Source organism: Hypanus sabinus, chromosome 16 (genome assembly GCF_030144855.1).
Source record: "Hypanus sabinus isolate sHypSab1 chromosome 16, sHypSab1.hap1, whole genome shotgun sequence".
Taxonomy (NCBI): Eukaryota; Metazoa; Chordata; class Chondrichthyes; order Myliobatiformes; family Dasyatidae; genus Hypanus; species Hypanus sabinus.
In genome coordinates, this window is record NC_082721.1 from 89,867,460 (window position 1) to 89,886,179 (window position 18,720).

An 18,720-nucleotide genomic window follows, 5' to 3' on the forward strand; every position below is an offset into this window, starting at 1 on the left:
AAAGACTGAAGATCAAGAACAGACTAGATTCTTGGGTATTTCACATTTAAAGATGTCTTGTAGGGCATTGTGTATCCCCCTCCAATAGTCTTTGATAACAGGGCAGTCCCAAAAAATATGATAATGATTTACATTTTGATTTCCACAATTTCTCCAGCAAACAGGGAGGTTACTATCATAATGGGATTTCTGAGAGGGTGTAATAAAATACCTTATCAAGTTTTTCCATCCAAACACCCTCCATTTCTGTGAACTGGTACACTTCCATTGATACCTCCATATTATTGTCCGTTCTTCCTCAGATATAATTATCCCTCCTTCCTTCTCCCATTTTGTTTTAATGTATGAAGGTGAATGTGTTTTAAGATTTGACAATCCCTTATACATGCTTGAAATGATTCTACTACCGTTATCTGAATTATATGCTTTTCGGAATGGCTCTATCAAGCATGTACTTGCCTTGGTTACATTTTTAAGCGTCTTATTAACATATCGTCACATCTGTAAATACCGATAAAAATCTTGTTTTTCTAATGTGTTTCTCTTTCAGCATTTCAAAACTGAGGAGTGTTCTTTCTTTCATTATATTGCAAAGAACTGTTATTCCTTTAGCTGTCCAGTCCTTAAATCTAGCATCCAATTTATTTGGTGTAAAATCCGAGTCATACGCACACCATTTAAGAATTGCAATATCTCCCTCTAGATTATATTCTTTTACAGCAGTTTTCCATACTTTAAGAGTCAATTTCACCCATGGGTTATCAATAGTATTTATGTACCTTTGCAGGTTGTTATCAGCCAAAATTTTTGTATGGGGATGGGAAGTACCCGCTCCTCAATGTTTTTCCATTGAGCGTCATATGATGGGTTGCACCAACATATCACAGCTCTCAACTGCTGCAAAATAATAATCTCTAAGAAAAGGCAAACCCATCCCCCTCTTTTCCTTTGCTAATTGCAAAGTTTTGAGACGAACTCTAGGCCTTTTACCCTGCCAAATATACCTTGATAACATCTTGTTCCATTCATTGAATTGCTTTTGATTAATCTCTATTGGTAGGGTCTGAAAGAGATATAACAGTCTAGGCTAATAGAGGGGGATATTTAATAGACTCAATCCTTGAACTGAGACTGAAAAATGGAATCACGTTCCATCTTGCCATATCTTAATTTTTTTATATAAAAGCTGATAATTACATTCTGTTAATTTTGCCAAATCTTTTGGCATAATGATGCCCAAATATTTGAAATACTCTGCTTGCCATGCCCAGGGATATCTACTTTCAATTTCTCTTGGTGAGCTATAGTAATATGAAAGTAATTGGGTTTTATCTATGTTGATCTTGTATCCTGATAATTGACCATATTGTTCAAAGGATTGCATCAATTTAGGTAAAGAGTATGTTGGTTGCCCTAGATAGATCAAAATGTCATCCGCATCACAAGCCAATTTATGCTCTGTCCCTTTAATAGTAATTCCCCTGATATCTTCATTTTGTCTGATGTATTGAGCTAATGGTTCCAGATATAATGCGAGGAGAAGTAGTGACCATGCACCACCCTGTTTCATGCCCCTTTCTAGGGTAAGACTATTTGATAAATATCCATTGATTTTAATCCTAGCAGTAGGGTTGTCATTTAGTGTCTGTACAGTTTTAATAATTTTGTCTTGGAAACCAAATCTATGTAAAACTCTATGTAAAAATTCCAATTAACTAAATCGATTGCCTTTTCAGCATCCACGCTTATCACTATTGCTTTGATTTTATTTTTTTGTATATGATCCATAATGTGAAGTGTCCTTGGTATATTGTCTTGTGTTTTGTGTTGTCTTATAAAATCTGTCTGATCGTTACGTATCAGTATGGGTAGAAACTCCTCTAATCGTTTGGCCATAATGGAGGTAAATAATCTATAATCTACATTAAGAACGGATATTGGTCAAAATGACCCGCATTCCATTTTATCCTTGCCTTCTTTCGGTATAGCTGAGATTATCACTTCCTTCCAACTGGGTGGCATTTGTGCCTTTTTTTGAGCCCAGTTCAGTGTGGGGAGTAAAACAGGAATTAACTCACTTTTAAATTCTTTGTACCACTCTGCCGTATACCCATCTGATACTGGTGATTTGCTTAATTTAAGCCTACTAATTGCAGCTTTTAATTCAACTTCAGTTATGTCAGCAGTCATCGTTCTATTTTGTTCTTCGCTCAAAGAGGGTAACTCTAGAGAATTCAAGAAGGTGTCAATTTGGATTATGCTTCCCCCTGGAACATTAGAATATAGAATTTTGTAAAACACTTCAAAAGCTTCTTGAATTTCACTTAGCTTATTTTATATCATTTTTGTTCTTAGGTCCCTAATTCTATGAATTGTATTTTCTGCTATCTTTTTTTTTCAGTTTCCACACCACTATTTTCATAGACTTTGATCCGCTTTCATAATGTCTCTGTTTCAGAAACATTGAATTTTTCTTGAATTCTTGCGTAGCTGAACTATTAATTTCATTCCAATTTTTTTTTTATTTCCCCTAATGTACCTTGTGCCAAATTCAATTTGTGTTTTTTCTCTAGTTCCTTCAGCCTATTTTGTAATCTCTTAAGTTTTATTCCTTATTTTTTTTTCTTATATGAAGATATCGCTATAATTTTCCCACTTAAGACAGCCTTCAGAGTATCCCATAAAATGGGAGGTGAAACCTCTCCATTATCATTAAATTCTGAGTAGAGACCAATTTCTTTTTTAATTTGTTCCTTAAAGTACGGATCATTGAGTAGACTTAAATTTAGTTTCCAAATAGTATTCTTTGGTTGTAGGTCAAAATCAACAGATAAATATATAGGTGCATGGTCACTTACATCTATTGTCCTAATTCCACAGGTGCTTATTTTGTCTTTGTCTTTTCCAAATGTTATGAAATAGTCTATTCTTGTATATACAGAATGGGGAGCAGAATAATGAGTGTAATCCCTTCTGTCGGGGAAAAGGTCCCTCCATATATCAATTAAACCAACATCCTCAAAACGTGTATTAACTTTCTTATGTAAGGATTTTGTTTCATTGGTTTAAATGCTATACTGTTAAATATGAAAAAGAAACTGAAGAGGTTTAGGATGTAAATTCCATAAAGGGCTTAGTGGAAGCTGAAGATAAGACTCCAACAGTATTTACATCTGTATTTACCTGTGCCCTAACTGGTTACACTTACTCTTACAGCTGTGAGAGCAGATCGTATGAGAGGTGGCCGCAACAAATTTGGACCTTTGTACAAGCAAGACAGGGCGTTAAAGCAACAGAAGAAGGCTCTTGTCTATGGAAACAGAGTTAAATTGGACCCCACAACGTACGTGATGCAAAGTGTTCCAACAGATCTGAGTGGACCAGTCAGCAGTGAAAGTCTGCACTCAGTATCCAGGTGCTTATCGTTAAGCTACAACGGCCTACCATCTTCAATGGGAGACCAGGATGGGAGCCCCATTGGCTCTTTGCCGGTCAGTATGTCAGTTGCACCTCATGGCACCATTTCAGGGTATCAGCTCTGCAGCCCCTTCCCGGGCTGTCATGTCAAGTCAGAGCACATGGACCCCAGTTACTCAGGCTCCCAGGAGTCATTGCTTGGCAACCCATACATTATGGCCTACAGGCCCAACTCAAGTACAACAGTGCCCCAGTTGATGCAAGAGCTAGTGAAATGTGAGCCAGATGAGGCGCTGATCCGGGCGAAGATCTTAAACTATCTGCAGCAAGAGCAGACCTCCAGAGGAAAGCACGAGAGGCTCAACACCTTTGGAATTATGTGCAAGATGGCTGACCAGACCTTGTTCTCCTTGGTGGAGTGGGCCAGAAGTAGCATCTACTTCAAGGAACTGAAGGTAATGCACAATCCCAAAGAATTTTCATGAAATTAACCTCATATTGTTCTTCAAATGCAAAGACTACTGACAAGGAGAAGTTTACCCCTAACTGTCCTGGAAATGATTGGCTGGGTAACACCTTTCTGGAGTAACATATAGCAGACTATGTAAGGACAGACATTTAAGAGAACTTTGGTTTGATACTATATATGGATAATAGCAGTATAGCGGGCTATGGTTTAGGTACAGGGGAGATGGAACAACAGAAATAGAAGGTCAGCACAGTCCAAAAAACCTGTTTCTGTGCTGTAGTACTCAATGACTGTATACTTCACTCGAGTCCAAGGGCTCTATTTTTAAAATTAGAGCTGGGCCTCCAAAGCAGCATAGAGATGTAGCTAGCAAGACTACTAACAGCTCCAGAGACCCAGATTCAATCTTAACCTCCAGCTCTGCTGGTGTGGAGTTTGCATATTCCCCTTCTGACCACAAACATTTCTTCTGAGTGTTCCAGTTTCCTCCTATATTCCAAAAGCATGTAAGTTGGTTGTGTAATTGGCCATTGTGAATTGTTTTTGATGTGAATTTGGGGGGTGCATTCTGGAGGGAGTTGATGGAAATATGGAGAGAAATCATTAGGATTGATGTGGACTCAGTGGGCCAAAGAATCTGTTTCCAGACTGTGTGTCTAAGACTCTAGAAAGAGGTTTGCTTGACAAATAGTGTGCAGTGGCAATTTGGAACACTTCCCTGCAAGTAATAATTGAAGCCCAATCAATTGTTAATTTAAAATCTGAGACTGAGGGGTTTTTGATAACTCAAATTCTAAACGGATGCAGGGAGAAGAATAGGAAGTTAAGTCATGGATTTAAACACAAATTCAAAGTTAAATTTATTGTATATGTACAAGTAATTTATGTACCGGTGCAATGAAAAACTTACTGAAGCATCATAGGCACAGAGCATCAGATAATGCAATTACTAATCTCAACGATTGTTAGAAGAATTCAACGTACAAAATAATCTCTAAGGAAATTACACAGTTTATAATGGTAATTTCTGTCAGTGTTATAGAGCTGAGAACATTACAGCTCAATACAGGCTCTTCAGCCCACGATGCTGTGCTGACATTTTAACCTACCCTAAGTTCAATCTAACCTTTCCCTCCTACATTGCCCTCCATTTTTTTTAGCATCCATGTTCCCTTCTTAGATTTTTTTTAAATGCACATAATTAATATGCCACTATCACCACCCAAGCAAGTCTTCCACACACTAACCATTCTCTGTGTAAAAAAAATACTACTGCCAAACATGCTCTTAGAACTCCATAGTCCTCTATTCTTCTAAGCTCCATGTAGCCATCCAGGAGTCTCTGAAAAGACCCTATCATTTCCGGCTCCACCACTGCCGACGGCAGCCCACTCCACGCACTCACCACTCTCTGCGTAAAAATATTACCCCTGACATCTCCTCTGTACCTTCTTCCAAGCACCTTAAAACTATGCTCTCTCATGATAACCATTTTAGCCCTGGGGAAAAGCCTCTGACTATCCACACAATCAATCCCTCTCATTACCATGTACACCTCTATCAAGTCACCTCTCATCCTCCATCGCTCCAAGGAGAAAAGGCCGAGTTCACTCAACCTATTCTCATAAGGTATGCTCCCCAATCCAGGCAACATCCTTGTAAATCTCCTCTGAACTTTTTCTTTGGCTTCCATGTCCTTCCTGTAGTGAGACGACCAGAACTGAGCACAGTACTCCAAGTGGGATCTGACCAGGGTCCTATATAGCTGCAACATTACCTCAGCTCCTAAACTCAATCTGTTATTGCTTTGTTGCTTGGTATGCTTTGCTTCGGTGTGTACTTTGTTATTCTGCCAAGCATTATGGACATGCCATAGTTACACTGGAATGTGCGACAATACTGGTGGGCATCCCCCAGCACACGGGGAATTAGAGGCTATGGGTAAAAGACAGGTAGGTGGAGATGAGTACATGGCCAGATCAACCATGATCTTATTGAATGGCAGAGCAGGTTTGATGGGTCAGATGGTCTACTCTTGCTCCTATTTCTTATTTTCTTATGTTCTTACATCCTTGGATGTGCTGGTTGTTACTGCAAATAATGCATCTCACTGTATTTTTCGACGTACATGTGGTAAATAAACTTCAATATAGATCTGTATCAAGGCACCATTAGGCAGAGGAGCTGAATTAGGCCATTCAGCTCATTGAAACAGCTTTCCCATCCCATCACAGCTGAGTTATTATCTCTTTCAACCCCATTCTCCTGCCTTCTCCCCAAGTCCTTTGACAATCCTTATTAATCAACAACCTATCGAACTCTGCTTTAAATATTTCCAATTACTTGGCCTCCACAGTCATCTGTGGCAATGAATTCCACAGATTCACTACCCTCTAGCTAAAGAAATTTCTCCTCATCTCTGTTCTAAAGGTATTTCCTTGTATTCTGAGGCTCTGCCCTCTTGACCTAGATCACTCTGCTATTAGAAATATCCTATCCACATCCAGAACTTCCAAGCCCCTCCAATCTGACCTCTCTTGATCCATTTGCCCTGGCCAAACCTTTCAGATAGTGCTCTTAATCATCTTCTGTGGCTCAGATTCAAGTAATGAATTTGTTGTGAACGGAGTTTTGCTACTCATAAGGTGTGATATGAATGGAAGTTATTGCTGTCAGTGATCTGTAACAGTGATATCCTTAACAAACCAAATCAAAATCCAGTCGTCTGTCAACCATTGTTCTTTTGGGAAGTTAGGAAGCAGTAGTTATATGTTGGAGGGAAGCTGCGGAAGTGAGTTACAACAGGAAGTGCATTCCTTGTTGAGGGTTCATCTGCTCAGTACTGGATGGTGCCTTGTCTTCTCTCAGGAACTGCCCTTACAATGTAAATAAACAGGATGTAGCGTCCTGTTTTTCCCGAGAACGGAGAATCTCTTTGCTTCATGCTGTCTTTTTATCACCAGGCTGCCACTGAAATCACTTTCCAATGTAAGGCTAATGTTTACAGCACTCTTCTCCAAACGTTAGTGAAGAGAAAACTGATTCTGTTTCTGCCTGGTATACTTCTCTGAATCAGAATTAGAATCAAGTTTTATTTTCACAGCCATATGTCATGAAATTTGTTTTACGGCAGTACTCCAGTACGATACATAAAAATTACAAAAAGGAAATATAAAAATAATTAGTGCAAAAAGAGAATAACAAGTGAGGTAGATCAAATTTCAAAGTAAATTTATTATCAGTATTTACTTTTACAGTCTTGAGATTCATCTCCTTACAGGCAGCCACGAAACAAAGAAACCCCATAGAGCCCATTAAAACAAGGAGCCTGTGCAGAAAGAGAAAAAGAACAATCATGTAAACAATAAAAGTAAGCATATAGCATTCAGAACTGAACTTCACAAAAGAGAGTCCACAGATTTATTATGGTCTGTTCAGTAATCTGATGGTGGAGAGGAATAAGCTGTTCTTAAAACATTGAGTGTGTGTCTTCAGGCTCCAGTAACACCTCCCCGATGGCAGCAATGAGAAGAGGCATGTCCTGGATGGTGAGGGTCCCCAATAATGAACACCAACCTCTTGAGGCATTGCATCTTGAAAATATCTTCATGGAAGGAAAGCTAGTTAAAGAATTGGCTGAGTGTACAACCCTCTTCAACTCCTTGCAATCCTGTGCATTGAAGTCTCCACACCAGGCTTAATGACAGCTAGGATGTACCGCAAGCCAAGTGATGCACAAGAACTGGTGGAATTAGCTGACATTTACCAGGAATCGTCTATATGTGGTCATTGCTGCCAAGGCCATACATACTGCACATCCCTCAAAAAATTAGTGGTTTTCCTCCTTCAAAATATCAGCAATTCATCCAATCAAAGTGCTTTCATGGTGCCATTAGATAGGGAGTTCCATCGTTTGGATCCATGAGTATTGAATGAGCAATAGCGTATTTCCAAGCCAGGATAGTGTGTGAATCTGCAGCCATAAGATGTAGGAACCAAATTAGACCATTTGATCCATTGAGTCCACTTCATCATTCAGTGATGGCTGGTTTTTACGTCCACATTCTCCTTCTTTCTGTCCATACTCTTAACTCCCTTACCAATCAAAAACCTATCAATTCCTGCCTTAAATACACCCAATAGCTTGCACCTCTGTGCAGCAAATTCCACTGATTTGTCAGTCTCTAGCTGAAGGAATTTTTCATCTCAGTTTTAAATGGACGTCCCTATATTCTGAGGTTCTGTCCTCGGATCCTTGACAAGTCATTGGTATTTCTGCATCTTCTGTTGTTCCTCAGATCAGAGACAGTTTTGCAAGGTGATGTTGAAGAACCCTTGGTAAGTGACCACAGTGCATGGGAAACCAAACGAGGGCTGCATTGTACTGGGATGTTATTGAATTTTTCCAATGTTTTTGGAGTTGCACTCATTCAAGTAAAGGGAGAGTGTTCTATCACACTGTGTCATTTGGCTTATACTCAGTTCAAAGACTTTGATTAGTCATGAAGTGAGTCAAACCATTGGGGTGGCATGCAGCTTAGCAGTAAGTGGAACAGTATTACAACATCAGTGACACAGGTTCAATTCTGCCACTGTTTGTAAGGAGATTATATGTTCTCCCCATGTCCACATGGGTTTTCTCACACCATTCCAAATACATTTTGTAGGTTCATTGGTCACAGGGTGTAACTGGGCAGCACAGTCTTCTTGGGTCAGAGAGTCTGTCACCATTCAGTTAGCTCTAAATATATTTTTTAAAATATCATCCTCAAATACACTCTTGCAACAGGTATGCTTATGGGAATGCTAGTTTCTATTGTTCAGTGAGGACAAGCAGCTTCATTGGTTCTTTACATTCACTGAGTTACCTGGAAGTTAAGAGCCTTTTCTTCTATGGAGTCCAGGAATTGATGGACATCCAAAATAAAAATAAGACAACACCATCAGTGGAGGGAGAAATTTTTTGAACTCTGTAAAACCTATTCACAATGACTGAATGACACAATTACCAGTGACTGAGAATTCACACCCATGAATATTTTCCAAGCGTCCCAGAATCCAGATTTGTGCAGTGGCTGCGTATGGTGGAATATTTTTCACTTTAAGCCCAAGAATTTCCAGCAATGTCTATCTGAATTTCAGATTTACAACATCTGCAGGGTTTTGCTTTTTTGATCAATGTATATCCCTAATGATCACTATGGGATTCAATAGAGTTCACACAAGGCCTATGACCTACACTGAGAACCCACTTCAATGGAGTAGAGGCACTTAGAGAACAGTTTAATGTCCATTCATCAAACAGCTGAATTTAAACAATAACATGTCATCCCAAGCATGATAAATGAATGGAGACATTGCAAGAACACATATTAGTTCTCATTGAGGGGTCAGCAGTGGAAAGGGTGAACAGCCTCAGGTTTTTGGGTGGCATAATCCCTGAATATCAATCCTGGGTCATAGTGTGTCCACACCCAAGCACTGTGTAGCCATATTGTGCAATGTTTGATAGTCATGGCCTTGTATTATCCAGATGAGCGAAATGTAATACTTGTGCTGTGTGGGGACAGTGAAGAGGGTAGCAAGTGTGACTGGAGTCATTGTGAAGTACCTGAGCAATGTTGGGATGACAGTAGGAGGGAGTGGAAGGGAAGGCCAGTGTGAGTGAGTGGATTGCTACAGTCAGTGTCAAAGTTGAGCTTATTGTCATGAGTGTGTGTGCAATATAAAACTTACATCAAGTCAAAGTAAATTTGTTATCAGAGTACTTATACTGAATGTCACCATATACAACCCTCAGATTCATTTTCTTGTGGACCTACTCAGCAAATCTATAGGACGCTGACTACACCACCCTGGTTAAGATTTTTACTGCCAATTGGTAGGTATTTAATTTTAGCAGTTCTGTAAGAGCAGTCTGTTCTGCTTTCAGCCATGTTTGGGTTTGAGCTAATGATAAGGGGTTGTGGTGTTCATTATTAGGAATATAGTATCATCCAATCAGGATGGTGAGATTGGGAGAAAGTTCTAGAGAATGCTGGACAGGGAGGTTTTTGGACTGACACTGGTGTGGGTCGAGGTCTTTTTGGGGGGAGCTGGGAGAAGACACGAGGGAACATGGCTGAGGATGCTGTCCCTGTTGCACAAGGTGCTTTGTGCAGATGGATGGCTTCAAGGAGGAAGGAACAATACTCCCATGGGGGAGTCTTTTTGTTTGAGATTGATTTTGAGTGACATTCAGAAGGTGGTGTGAGTTCAGCGCGTGAGTTAAAGACAACATTGAGATGAGTTGCAGCTTATGTACAAACTTGGATGGTTAATGTAATGGCTTCTTTTTATTTTTCTTATTTTTTATTTTTTGAAATCATTGGTTGTGGAATGCAGGTGTACTTATCCCCTTTTATTTAAGAGCCTAATGGTTGAGGGGTTGCAACTGTTCTTGAATCTGATGGTACAAGTCCTGAGGCTCTTGTACTTTTACCTGATAGTAGCAACAAGAAAAGAGAATGGCTTGGGTGGTGAGGATCTTTGATATGGATGCTGCTTTTCTACAACAGTACTTCATGTAGATGTGCTCAGTGATTGGAAGGACTTTACCCAACATGTGCTGGGCCAAACCTACTCCCTTTCGTAGGATTTTCTGTTCAAAGACATTAGATGTAGCAACATTTCGGGTACATGGCATCATATAATTAGTATTCACACAATGAACAGGAATTAAACATAAATACTACATAACTTTTACAAGAGGAAACACAATTAGAACAAAAACAGTCCATTGTAGTGCCAAGTGTGGTCACCATGTTAGTATACTGAGGTAGCAATTAGGTTTGTGCCAATTGATTCAAGAACCAAATAGTTCAACAGATCTTGAACAAGGTTGTGTGGACCTTCGAGCTTTTGTACCTCCTGTATGATGGTATCTGTGAGAAGGTAGCATGGCCCAGATAGTGGCTATCGTTGATAATGGATGTTGCATTCATGAGGTAGCACCTCATGAAGATGCTGCCGATGTTGGACAGGAACGTGCCTGTGATGTATTGGGCTGAATCCACTTTTCTCTGCAACTTCCTACATTCCAGTACACTTTGTGGGTGGGATGAGAGAGAACAAGTAGTAAGGGTTGATAGACAGATAGATGTGTAAGATAGACAGGATATGAGGTGTGCTGTACCTCCACTATGTAGAGGTGGAGGGACTGGAAGGAGAATATGGTGTAAATAGGTAATTGGAAGTAAATACTTGCATTCTGTTGGTGGTGCAGAAGCAAGGGAAGAGAAGGAGTTTGTGGGGTAAATGGAATAGAGAGCTACAGTGTAAGGGGAGACACAGGTGGAAATTGGGTGTCAGCCTGACGTAGTACCTGCCCTTTGTGCGGAGCTGCAGAAGAGAGTGAAAGGGTAACAGGTGTAACTGAAGAATGACTGGGAGCAAGGGAACATATTTTGCCCTTGTGGTATGGACGACAAGTGGACATGGATCAATGGGTCTTCATTGTTCCAAGCAAAGGAAAGTAGTACCAGAACTGTGTAGTGGGTAGTGGTCACTTATTGAGAATCTAGATCCCTGGGTTCTGTCCAGTGTGCTCCCTAAGCAACGTGCATCATCTGGAATCTGAAAATCTGGACTGTTGTTTAACCACTTACACTCAGTAGCTACTTTTAACAGGAACCTCCTGTATCTAATAAAGTGACCACTCAGTGTACGTTCATGGTCTTCTGCTGCTGTAGCCTATCCACTTCAAGATTCAAAATTTTTTAAAATTTGGAGCAAGAAGGCTGCGAGTGAACTGTTGATTTTTCGGAACGAAAGGACTTTTTTACTACTCGGGTTTAAGAGAGGCGAGACTGCACAGGCGCGTGACGTCAGCCAGTAGAGCGCAAAAGGTTTAAAAAACAGACCGCCATATCCAGTGGGCAGCAGAGTGAGAGGCAGCAGAGTGGTAGGACTTTGGCTCAATGGGCTTAGACGGTAACAGGATGAGGTGAGGTAAGAAGTATGTGTGTGAGGCCGGTTTTCTGTGCTCGATGCCAGATGTGGGGGGCTCCTGGAATCTCCCAGCCTCTCGGATGGCCATACCTGCACCAGGTGTGTCGAGCTGCAGCTCCTGAGGGACCAAATTAGGGAACTGGAGATGCAGGTCGATGACCTTCACCTGGTCAGGGAGTGTGAGGAGTTGATAGAGAGGAGTGATAGGCAGGTGGACACACTGGGTCACGGGAGACGGACAAATGGGTCACAGTCAGGAAGGGGAAGGGGAAGAGTCAGGTACTAGAGAGTACTCCTGTGGATGAGTGAACTCGGCCTTTTCTCCTTGCAGCGAAGGAGGATGAGAGGTAACCTGACAGAGGTGTACAAGATGATGAGAGACATTGATCATGTGGATGACTATCAGAGGCTTTTTCCCAGGGCTGAAATGGTTGCCACAAGAGGACACAGGTTTAAGGTGCTGGGGAGTAGGTACAGAGGAGATGTCAGGGTAAGTTTTTTACTCGGGGAGTGGTGAGTGTGTGAAATGGGCTGCCGGCAATGGTGGTGGAGGCGGATACGATAGGGTCTTTTAAGAGGCTTTTAGATAGGTGCATGGAGCTTAGTAAATTAGAGGGCTATAGGTAAGCCTAGTAAATTCTGAGAGAAAAAAAGTAGGGACATGTTCAGCACAACTTTGTGGGCTGAAGAGCCCGCATTGTGTTGTAGGTTTTCTATGTTTCTGTATTGCTCTTCTGCACACTATTGTTGTAGTGCATGGTTATTTGAACTACTGTTGCCTTCCTGACAGCTTGAACCACTCTGGCTGGTTTCCTCTGACTCTCATTAACAAGGTGTTTTCACCCACAGAACTGCTGCTCAATGGATTTTTTTTTACATCATTCTCTGTAAACTCCAGAGACAGTTGTTCATGAAAATCCCAGGAGATCAGCAGTTTCTGTGATAATCAAACCACTCCGTTTGGTACCAACAATCATTCCACGGTCAATTTCACTTAGATCCCATTTCTTCCCTATTCTGATGTTTGGTCTGAACAACAACTGAACCTCTTGACCATGTCTGCAAGCTTTTATGCTTTGAGTTGTTTCCACGTGATAGGCTGTTTAGATATTTGCATAAAGAGCAGTTGTACGAGTGTACATAATAAAGTGGCTACTGAGTGGACATTGTTCTTTCTCCATGTCTAGAAAAGTGCCGCATAAAACTTCCATTATCTTTTGCCCAGGAAGCCAGTACTGTGATCAGTACCTTGCATTGTTCACTGCTTGGCAGATGGGAGATATTTTCGTTAGATCCTGTATTGCCCAGAGTTTGAGTAAGAGTACTTTTTGCTAGTGAATATTGCTTTATACATCAGGCAGAGTGTGAACATTACTTTGTTAATTGATGCTCGAGGCTGAATGATTGTTATCATTGGAAAGGGATAGGAGAAACAGGACAAAACGCTGCAAGATTTATCAGCGACATTTCTACACGTGCTTTCTCTGTAAACAATGCACTGATTTCCTGTTGCAAAGTTCTGCCAGACTGTTACATGTTAGAACACTAAGGGCTTGTTTACTGACAGTGCTCTCATTATTCTCTGTGACTTGTTGGCTCTTTTGTTTAGCACTGAATGTGTTTGAGAGATTGTGTCAAACAGGATGATGGAAACACAACACACTGTGCACGGAAAATGACAGGAAAATGCCCACATTTTCTGACGGGACACTTGTGTGGTGTGGATGCCTGAACGTGTCTCTAACTTCCTTACTAATCCAGGGAGAGCCATTCAGGAAAAGCCCCTGTAATACATCAGTCAGCATCCCATCCTGCTTCCTTCAGCTCCCCTGCCCACTGTCCAATTTCATAGAGTCGGTGAAAAAATGGTGGAGTTTGTCATCGAAATGCCAATTAAAATAATTATTCAGCAGTGGGCAGTATTGTGTGAACTCTTCCTACAGGGACTAAAGTTTGATGGGGCAATTGGAGACAGACAGCTTGTTATTCATTCAGTCTGAGGTCAGGTGACTGTCTGACTCTTAGGGACATGTGTATTAGGAGATGGAGAATACCTCATGGCTCTTAAGCCCACCCCACCATTCAGCAAGATAGAAACATAAAAACATAGAAAACCTACAACACAATGCAGACCCTTTAGCTCACAAAGCTGTGCCAAACATGTCCTGACCTTAGAATTACCTATGGTTACCCATAGACCTCTATTTTTCTGAGCTCCATGCACCTGTCCAGGATTCTCTTAAAAGGCGCTATCGTATCCACCTCCACCATCATCAGCGGCAGTCCCTTCTATACACTTACCACTCTCTGGATAAAAAAACTTACCCCTGACATCTCCTCTGTTCCTACTTCCATGCGCCTTAAAAGTGTGCCCTCTCGTAAAAGCCATTTCAACCCTAGGAAAAAGCTTCTGACTATCTACACGATCAATGCCTTTCATCATCTTATACAACTACAAGATGATGAGAGATCAAGTTGATTTGGGCAGTAACTTTAATCCTGCACCTCATGGTAACCCTTTAACCATATAACAACTACAACACGGAAACAGGCCATCTCGTCCGTTCTAGTCCGTGCCAAATGCTTACTCTCACCTAGTCCCACTGACCCGCACTCAGCCCATAACCCTCCATTCCTTTCCTGTCCATATACCTATCCAATATTACTTTAAATGACAATACCAAACCTGCCTCTACCACTTCTACTGGAAGCTCGTTCCACACAGCTATCACTCTCTCAGTAAAGAAAAATCCCCTCATGTTACCCTTAAACTTTTGCCCCCTAACTCTCAACACATGTCCTCTTGTTTGAATCTCCCCTACTCTCAATGGAAAAATCCTATCCACGTCAACTCTATCTATCCCCCTCATAATTTTAAATACCTCTATCAAGTCCCCCCTTAACCTTCTACACACCAAAGAATAAAGACCAAACTTGTTCAATCTTTCCCTGTAACTTAGGTGCTGAAACCCAGGTAGCATTCTAGTAAGTCTTCTCTGTACTCTCTATTTTGTTGACATCTTTCCTATAATTCGGTGACCAGAACTGTACACAATACTCCAAATTCAGCCTTACCAATGTCTTGTACAATTTTAACATTACATCCCAACCCTTATACTCAATGATTTATAAAGGCCAACATACCAAAAGCTTTCATCACCACCCTATCCACATGAGATTCCACCTTCAGGGAACTATGCACCATTATTCCTAGATAACTTTGTTCTACTGCATTCTTCAATACCCTACCATTTACCATGTATGTCCTATTTGGATTATTCCTACGAAAATGTAGCACCTCACACTTATCAGCATTAAAATCCATCTGCCACCTTTCAGCCCACTCTTCTAACTGGCCTAAATCTCTCTGCAAGCTTTGAAAACCTACTTCATTATCCACAACGCCACCTACCTTATTATCGTCTGCATACTTACTAATCCAATTTATCACCCCATCATCTAGATCATTAATGTATATGACAAACAACATTGGACCCAGTACAGATCCCTGAGGCACACCACTAGTCAACAGCCTCCAAACTGACAAACAGTTATCCACCACTTACTCCCTGGTATCTCCCATCCAGAAACCGTTGAATCCATTTTACTACTTCAATACTGATACCTAACAATTGAACCTTCCTAACTAACCTTCCGTGCGGAACCTTGTCAAAGGCCTTACTGAAGTCCATATAGACAACATCTACTGCTTCACCTTTGTCAACTTTCCACGTAACCTCTTCAAAAAATTCAATAAGGTTTCTCAAACATGACTTTCTACACTCAAATCCATGCTGACTGTTCCTAATCAGATCCCGTTTATCCAGATAATTATATATACCATCTCTAAGAATACTTTCCATTAATTTACCCACCACTGATGTTAAACCGACAGGCCTATAATTGCTAGATTTACTCTTAGAACCCTTTTTAAACTATGGGACCACATGAGCAATTCGCCAATTCTCCGGCACCATCCCCGTTTCTAATGACATTTGAAATATTTCTGTCAGAGCCCCTGTTATTTCTACACTAACTTCCCTCAAGATCCTAGGGAATATCCACTAGATATTTATCCAGAGATTTATCCACTTTTATATTCCTTAAAAGCGCCAGTACTTCCTCCTCTTTAATTGTCATAGTTTCCATAACTTCCCTACTTGTTTCCCTTACCTTATACAATTCAATATCCTTCTCCTTAGTGAATACCGAAGAAAAGAAATTGTTCAAAATCTCCCCATCTCTTTCGGCTCCACACATAGCTGTCCACTCTGATTCTCTAAAGGACCAATTTTATCCCTCACTATCCTTTTGTTATTAATATAACTGCAAAAACCCTTCAGATTTATTTTCACCTTACTTGCCAATGCAACCTCGTATCTTCTTTTAGCTTTTCTAATTTCTTTCTTAAGATTCTTCTTACATTCTTTATATTCCTCAAGCACCTCATTTACTCCATGCTGCCTATATTTATCGTATATATCTCTCTTTTTCCTAACCAAGTTTCCATTATCCCTTGAAAAACCATGGTTCTCTCAAACTTTTAACCTTTCCTTTCAACTTAACAGGAACAAATATTCTGTACCCTCAAAATTTCACCTTTAAGTGACTTCCATTTCTCTATTACATCCTTCCCATAAAACAAATTGGCCCAATCCACTCCTAAATCCTTTCACATCTCCTCAAAGTTGGCCTTTCTCCAATCAAAAATCTCAACCCTGGGTCCAGTCCTATCCTTCTCCATAATTATATTGAAACTAATAGCATTGTGATTACTGGACCCGGTGCACCCCAACACATACCTCCGTCACCTGACCTATCTCATTCCCTAACAGGAGATCCAACACTGCCCTTCTTTAGTTGGTACCTCTATGTATTGCTGCAAAAAACTATCCTGCACACATTTAACAAACTCTAAACCATCCATCCCTTTTACAGTATGGGCTTCCCACTCTGTGTGTGGAAAATTAAAATCTCCCACAATCACAACCCTGTGCTTGCTACAAATATCTGCTATCTCCTTGCAAATTTGCTCCTCCAATTCTCGCTCCCCATTAGGTGGTCTATAATACACCCCTATAAGTTTTACTACACCGTTCCCATTCCTCAATTCCACCCAGTCTCCCTAGACGAGCCCTCTAATCTATCCTGCCAGAGCACCGCTGTAATATTTTCTCTGACAAGCAACACAACACCTCCCCCTCTTGTCCGTCTGATTCTATCACACCTGAAGCAACAAAATCCAGGAATATTTAGTTGCTAATCACACCCCTCCTGCAACCATGTTTCACTAATAGCTACAACATCATATTTCCAGGTATCAATCCATGCTCTAAGCTCATCCACCTTTCTTACAATGCTCCTAGCATTAAAATAAATGCATTTAAGAAATTCTCCACCTCCTCCTCTCTGTTTATCTCTAACAGTACAAAGAACTTTACTGTCTTCTTTTTCTTCCTTCTCCCATACATCTGTTCCTACACTGTGGTTCCCCTCCCACCCTCGTATCTAGTTAAAATCCACTGGAGCCTCTCTAGCAAACCTACCTGCAAGAATATTTGTCCCCTTCCAGTTCAGATGTAAACTGTCCCACTGGAACAGGTCCCACCCTCCCTGGAAAATGACCCAATTTTCTAAAATCTGAAGCTCTCCTTCCTGCACCATTTCTTCAGCCACATGTTGATCTGCGCTATCTCACTATTTCTAAACCCACCTGCACGTTGCACTGGTAGCAATCCTGAGATTGCTATCCTGGAGGTCCTGTCCTTTGACTTGGCACCTAGCTCCCTAAACTCACCTTTCAGGACCTCCTTACTCTTCCTACCCATGTCATTGGCCCTTACATGGACCACAACATCCGGCTGCTCACCCTCCCTCTTGAGAATACTGAGAACTCAATCCGAGATATCGTGGACCCTGGCATCAGGGAGGCAATAGATTATTCGAGATTCTCGATCTCTTTCACAGAACCTCCTATCTGTCCCCCTAACTATCGAATCCCCTATCACTACTGCTCTCCTCTTTTCCCTCCTTCCCTTCTGAGCTGAGGGTCCAATCTTGGTGCCAGAGATGCAACCACTGCAACTTATCCTTGGTAGATCGGTCCCACCAACAGTATCCAAAGCAGTGCACTGATTGTTGATGGGAACGGCCACAGCAGTGGTCTGCTCTTCCTGTCTATTCCCCTTCCCTCTCCTGACAGTCACCCAACTACCTGTCTCCTGACTCCTAGGGGTGACTATCTCCCTGAAACTCCTGTCTGTCTCTGCCTCTGCCTCCTGAATGATCCAAAGCTCATCCAGCTCCAGCTCCAGTTCCCTAGCACGGTTTGTCAGGAGCTGCAGCTGGATGCACCTTTTGCACGTGTAGTCATCAGGGACAGCAGTGTTTGCCCTGACTTCCCACATACTGCAAACGGAGCACTCAACTGCCCTAACTACTGCCTCCATTACCTACTCCTAAGCTAATTAGATTAATTAAAGGAGCTTACCCAGCCTTACCACACCTGGACTGAAGCTTGTACTCAGCCTCTGCTCGCTTTTTAAATTCCCCCGCTGATCTCAAAGGCCAACTTTCACACGTCTGCATAGTCTAGCCTCTTTGCCACGATCAGTTAAAAAAAACAGCTTCCCTCCGAGCTTCTTTTACCTCTTCCCTCTCCGTCTCTTGCTGCAATTTAAGTAACCATTGAAAACTTCCTCTCCTTTTTAAACCTTTGGCACGCTACGTTACACTCCTGTGCAGTCTAGCCTGTTTGCCGCAATCATTTTTTAAAAAAAAAGTCACCTTTCCCCGTCATCTTTCAGCCATCTATCTACCTCTCTCAACTTCTAAGGAGAAGACTA

At 41.3% G+C, this 18,720-nt stretch overlaps 1 protein-coding gene across 1 annotated transcript in view; it reads left to right on the plus strand.

The window, feature by feature from the left end:
- The window catches only part of LOC132406558 (nuclear receptor subfamily 5 group A member 2-like), an 82,414-nt gene that overhangs the window by 44,814 nt on the left and 18,880 nt on the right, over positions 1-18,720 (plus strand). Inside the window, exon 4 of the mRNA XM_059992383.1 lies at positions 3,217-3,872. Coding sequence (XP_059848366.1) covers positions 3,217-3,872 — 656 coding nt within the window. The remainder of the gene's footprint in view (positions 1-3,216; positions 3,873-18,720) is intronic.